This window comes from Oratosquilla oratoria, chromosome 6, assembly GCF_046742065.1.
Source record: "Oratosquilla oratoria isolate Oo_2021 chromosome 6, ASM4674206v1, whole genome shotgun sequence".
Lineage (NCBI taxonomy): Eukaryota > Metazoa > Arthropoda > Malacostraca > Stomatopoda > Squillidae > Oratosquilla > Oratosquilla oratoria.
In genome coordinates, this window is record NC_134782.1 from 73,867,894 (window position 1) to 73,874,322 (window position 6,429).

At 40.7% G+C, this 6,429-nt stretch overlaps 1 protein-coding gene across 1 annotated transcript; it reads right to left on the minus strand.

The window, feature by feature from the left end:
• Positions 1-2,296, minus strand: LOC143026626 (arrestin homolog). Its single transcript, XM_076187342.1, has 3 exons — positions 2,140-2,296; positions 1,671-2,026; positions 1-984 (listed from the first exon to the last, which is right to left on the minus strand). The coding sequence occupies exons 1-3, from the start codon at positions 2,180-2,182 to the stop codon at positions 247-249; spliced, it is 1,137 nt and encodes a 378-aa protein (XP_076043457.1). The 5' UTR covers positions 2,183-2,296; the 3' UTR covers positions 1-246.
• Between the last annotated feature and the right edge of the window lie 4,133 nt (positions 2,297-6,429).

Genomic DNA, 6,429 nt, shown 5'->3' on the forward strand with positions numbered 1-6,429 from the left:
TGGAATTTAATTCAATCTTTAATTAGATTAATTTGTGAAAAAATGTTACAGCGAAGTTACATTTGGTCAAAAGAAATTGAGAAAAAAGGTCCAATCAGTCAATAAGCCAATTTAAGAGATAACTTTTGGGAAGGGTGCATGTGCTTCACGAACTTGATGTGTCCCGAGTTTGCAAAGCAAATGTCCCTTCCGTGTCGGGAGGTTCAAGTCGGTGATAAGACACTGCAGTCCTGAAGTTACAACGTCTTAAATGCCTTCGTTGACGGATTGACCGCGGCGGAGGCGGGCGAAGTCCTCGAAGACAATGCCCTCCTCGCTGACCTTGCCTTCGTTGCCGGCGACAGGGTGTGCCAGCTTGAAGGGAAGGTCGGCAGCAAGTTCTCCGGCAATGGCGCCGCAGTTCAGCTTCACACGGAGAGAATACGATACAACGATTCCCAGGGCGTCATTAGCGTTCTTGCCAGGAGCAACGATGGTGGAGGAAGCCAGGTTGGAGTCCTGATCCTTGACCTTACCGTCGAGAGCGATGCCGAACTTGCCCTTGTTGGAGGAGGCAAGAGGTGTCATGCTGAAAGTCTTGTTCAGGTTGCTTCCAGGGGTGATGGGGCAACCCTCGCGAGATTCCAGGCATGCAACCACACGGCTGAACTGCTGGTTGTTCATGGTGCACTCGACGTGCTGAACAACCTGGCACCTCAGGCCCTTAACGGTCTTCTTGGAAGCGTTGTTGATGGAGAGAGTGGCCTCGATCTGCTGGCCATGGTAGTAGACATCCTTAGCCAGAGACACTTCCAGGTTGAGCTTTCCTGGGGACAGGGTGAAGCTCTTGCTGACAAGGGTCTGGGGCTGGCGCTTGGTCGACTCGAGGGAAGCGAACTGCACCTTGCGGACGGCGAAGGCGACAGAGTTGCGCTTGTGGGGGCGCTCCTCCTTCTTGTCGGCAACGTAGAGGCGGAGGTCGTAGATCACACCAAGGGGCTGGCTCTGTCGAAGACACATATCAATTAAACAATACGTTGCCTCGGATCTCTCTTAAAGAAAAACCGCGGCTCTCAGGAATACAACCACGGCCACCACGCTGAATCATAGTTCGCTCATGGAAGATATTTAATAGTAATGTCAGATTTGGGTTAGTGTTCGGGAATGTGAGATAACATACTTAGTGTTTTCTGTATGATGACTATATCTGGGGCATATGTAGTCTCTTGGCAGACCCAATGTGTTTTGGCTTTGTTTCAGTGGTGCGTGGTGACTTGAGTGTAGGTGTACAAGTGCTTTTCTTGTTTACTTTGAGAATTATTTTTTCTTGGTTTATGATGGGAAATTTAATGTTGTATCTGTTGATTATGAAAGTAGCGTTGTGGAGTACCAGTTGCACAAGTTCTGATACATGTGTGAGTAATCTGCTGAGTATATTGGTATCTTCTTGGGTCTTCTTGGGTGAAATTGTATAAGGTGATATTATAGGCATGTTGGTTTAAAGTCTTCATCATAGAATTGTGTGCCAATCATATTCATATGATTCCGAAGGGATAAGTCTTTTGTTTTTTAATAAAAGTGATGCACTGAAGTTCTATATATGCAACTTGTAATTATTGAATGGGAAACATGATATATGACCACTGATTTGCATGAACAAATTTTACCAAAAAATAACTGAAAATACTTACAGATTCCTCATTGCCAGGCTCAAGGATGACGGAGTTGGGGGCGTTCTTGGGGAGGGAGATGGAGAAGGGGAAGGCATTACCACCAAGCTTCTTGATGAGGCGGTCCTGGACCTCAGTGGGCGTAGAGATATCACTGCTGGGGTAAACCTGTTGGTTCACCAGCTCCATCTCCTTGCTGAAGTGGAGGCCCATGACCTCGTCCTCCTCGCGGCCATAGCGGTAGGTGACGGTGACCTGGGCGAAGACATTACGTCCTCGGAGGTAGGCATCGTCGACCACCGCCACACCGTCCACAGGGGCGATGTGGGTGAGGTGGTCGACGAAGTCTCGTCGGCTTAGATAGCAGGTGACTTTACCTGAAAGGACAAAGAAAATGTTGTAGTTGAACACAAATTTGATGTATCTAAAGTATGTAAAATACAAATTCTTAAACGAGGGTTATAGAGCATGTCCACGAAGGCCTACCCACCATTCGGGGCAGTCTTTTTGAAGACTTTGACGGCGTTGACCATGAGAGTGGGTTGCGTTGCTCGAAGAGCGCGAAATACGATCGATCTCCGTGTGAAGCTGAGTGAAGTCAGTGAGGCTGTCGCTGTCCTTATATCCGGGGAGACCGCAGGTAATCCAGTTAGTGAGCTCCGTAACCAACTGTCAGGTACCAATCGAAGGACAACTGCACAGTAAGATGGTTACGGTTTTACCTCGTGGACAACGAAGTAGGAGTGGGGATGGGGGCTTCCTTTTACATTCTTTTGTCTACCGTCAGGTGATTTTATTCATTTGAGAACTAAATCCCCAGGAGATTAAGGAGTTGGATATTGGTTTCATTCTTTCTTTTCTGCATGTTAAATCTAAGGGTGATTGTGACATAAAAGAATGTACTTGTGTATAGTTTCTCTCCCTCTCTTATTACCTCCGTTGCCGTAGTCAGGTCTAGATTCCATACTCGCTAGTAGATGACGTCACGTTTTTGTGTTGTTATCACTTCGGGCAATGTCGGGTATTTTCGGAAGTTATTAATAATAATAAATATAGGGCCTATAGGCCTAATAATAATTAGGCCTATTTATTATATTTGTATGAATAATTTGATTGAATTAGTGAGAGGATTATTCATCATGTTCATGTTTTTATTTTTTTATTTAGGGTTAAGTGGGGGGCTAAAATAATAAAAAGTAGGCCTTAGCTTAGTTAGTAGTAGGGCCTACTAGCCCATCCATCATGATACTACAACACGTGCTTACACTACATACATCAAAAAAAGACGACAAATTCACCCGTACAACTTACCACCAGATCCAAATGACTTTTCTTCAATATAGGAGACAAACTTTGATTGTGTGCTTATCTCATAATAATTTATTCTCTGGCTAAGATCAATTAAGTTGGTGAAATGGACAACCGACATGGCATGCATGGTAGACGACTCCTGCATGGCATATCATCTACTAGCGAGTATGGAATCTAGACCTGACCCGTTGGGCCGTTCTTAAATCTCCGCACGGGTTAGCACCTTTTGTTTCATTCTGGTTCTCACCAGACTATTTCACTCATAACCGTGGCGCCCTCTCGTCAGACAAGGGGTTGTAAGCTATTTCGATTAACTTCTTCCTTAGTGGGTGACAATATTCCTCTCTCTCTCTCTCTCTCTCTCTCTCTCTCTCTCTCTCTCTCTCTCTCTCTCTCTCTCTCTCTCTCTCTCTCTCTCTCTCTCTCTCTCTCTCTCTCTCTCTCTCTCTCTCTCTCTCTCTCTCTCTCTCTCTCTCTCTCTCTCTCTCTCTCTCTCTCTCTCTCTCTCTCTCTCTCTCTCTCTCTCTCTCTCTCTCTCTCTCTCTCTCTCTCCCTCGCTCTCTCTCTCTCCCTCTGTAATCTAGATGTCACCAAAATATTCTATTTCTTAGATTTTTGTAACCCACACGAACGAGCCATCATTTGAGGATTATGAAACTTTGAATTTCTTATGAGCCTGTTTTCTTTTCTTATGATGCCACGTTTAACTGTAGTGATTAAGATGATGTATTTTTTCAAATATAATGTGAATATGAATATTATCAGAAATTATATTGTGAAATACTTCCTACATCTTATCCATAAGTTTTTCACCTGAAATGAGCTTTCCTCAGATTAGGTACTATAGATATATTGTTTGAGCCAAATACAATTACGGTATCTACGTAGTTGTATCGTTTGCACCAACTAGCAATTGAGTTTTATTTCCTGGGTTCTAGTTGAACTGAACTAGTGTGTTCCCTTGCCTTGTAGGTATATATATGTATAAACATATATAAATATTATATATATATATACATATATAAATATATATATATATATATATAAATATATAAATATATATATATATATGTATACATATACATATATGTATATATATATATATTATATATATATACACATATACATATATATATGTATATATATATATATACTGTATATATATATTTATATATATATATATATATATATACATATATATATATTAACATCTTTTAAACCACAAATTACTTTTAATTCCATACCATCGTAGTCGAGACTGACGAGGACCTCGAAGAAAGATATGTTGGAAATTGAAACGTGATCGAGCCGAGGACTCGAACTCCGCTCGGACGTGACAAAGCGGCAGTGACTTAGCCCATTGCGCAATGGGCTATTATAAGTACATCGTCGACGTATCTAAGCCAAACTAAGTCTCTAGGGACAATGTTGCTAAAACTGGCATTTTCTAAATGTTCTAGAAACAAGTTCTCCAGCACTGGGCTTAGTGGTGAACCCATTGGTAAACCTGCTGTCTGTCTGTAATAATTATCAGCAGGTTTACCAATGGGTTCACCACTAAGCCCAGTGCTGGAGAACTTGTTTCTAGAACATTTAGAAAATACCAGTTTTAGCAACATTGTCCCTAGAGACTTAGTTTGGCTTAGATACGTCGACGATGTACTTATAATAGCTCCTCGCAGGTTAGATTTGAGTAGGATTTTAAATCAGTTAAATCTTGTAGATGATAGTATCAAGTTTACAGCAGAATATGAAACTAACGACATGTTGCCCTATCTTGATACCCTTTTAATAAGAGACGGAAACAATGTAAAGTTTAAAGTTTTTAGAAAAAAGACAAATAATAATGATTACGTACATTTTTACTCTGCTACGGATAAGAAAACCAAAATGGGAATTATCATAGGTTTTTATCTTCGAGGCTTAAGAATATGTTCAGAGGAGTATCTGGATGAAGAATTTAATAACATTTCTAACGCTTTTACTGAACTAAAATACCCTCCTTATTCTTAATTGTTGCATTTGTCTTTCATTTACATTAACAAGGATTAAAGATTTGAAAGAATCTGGATGGTTTTCTGATGAAAAAAGCGGTATGGAGTAGGTCAACGACTCGAAAGTGGTAGATTCTGGAAAAGTTGAGCTGGAGTGTAACGAGGCAGAAAGTGAAGCTGTTCTATAAATAGGCTGTCGTCTGTAATAAAACCAAACAATGGAAAATTTAATTGACTGTAGGGTTTGCATCATGGTCGGGAGAGACGTAGTGTACCTACCTAAAGATATATAAATATAAATCTTAAACCCACTCTCGGAGAAAGATAAGCTGAGATACAGAGTAAAACCGTATATTTCGACCACTAACTGTGGTCCTCTTCAGCAGTTACATTGTAACTGCTGAAAAGGACCACATTTAGTGGTCGAAATATACGGTTTTACTCTGTATCTCAGCTTATCTTTCTCCGAGAGTGGGTTTAAGTTTTATTTCATTCTTGTGTCACGATATGTACGTTACATGATATATGAATATATATAAATATATATATAAAATAAAGAATGATGTAGACTTAATTTGAATATATAAATTGATCATTCTAAAGTAAGGTAATCAGCCGGTGGATATTGATATTATTTGCTTGTATTCTGTGTCCTACACACACGCATGCATACTTCCCCAAGTACACTTAATTGTGTGTATATTTGCATTCTTGTGGGTGTGGGTGCTTGTGTGTACATAAAAGTGCACACAAATGTATACTGAAAACCCCAAACTGAAACAGTTACACATACTAAATGCTAAAACAGTTATAAATGGAAACGTTTGTTTAATGGAACATTTACATGCTAGACAAGTCATTTACTGAAACATTCACACATGGGAAACATATTCTATTGAACAGACTTTGTATGCACGTTGAACATCATCCAGGATGTATACATTAAATGTACAAGCAGAAACCACTATACATTAGTAGGTTTTGTTTACAAGGAATATTTATACACATTAAATTCACACTGGCCTGTCTCTGACACACACACACACACACACACACACACACACACACACACACACACACACACACACACACACACACACACACACACACACACACACACACACACATGTATACACATGCATATCTATGCACCCATATCTATACACACATACACACACACACCCATGGTAGAGAAACGCAGGTTGGAGTAGGAACACTATATTACTGACGTTTCGACTACAAGTCTTCTTCAGAGTGACAGACAACGTTCATTAACAGTATATATTCTCTCATTGTGGATCATTCTGCACGGGGTCGTAGAACGGAGCACGCTGTTTGGTTCGTTCCTCCTTCTAGTATTAGGTTGGCAGTAGCCAATGTGATGTATGGCGCTTGTACCAGTCTTCTCATTGTTTCCCTAAGCCCGTTCGGAGAGGTCGTGCCTCTTCCCATTTTGGCAAATGCCCGTGTGTTTC

Bases quoted from the DNA above. Each gene is read 5' to 3' on its own strand.
- LOC143026626 (XM_076187342.1), bottom strand. From the start codon at position 2,182: ATGGTCAACGCCGTCAAAGTCTTCAAAAAGACTGCCCCGAATG. The intron at 2,027-2,139 runs GTGGGTAGGCCT...TTGTCCTTTCAG, and splicing joins CAAAAAGACTGCCCCGAATG to GTAAAGTCACCTGCTATCTA. The intron at 985-1,670 runs GTAAGTATTTTC...TGTCTTCGACAG, and splicing joins AGCCTGGCAATGAGGAATCT to AGCCAGCCCCTTGGTGTGAT.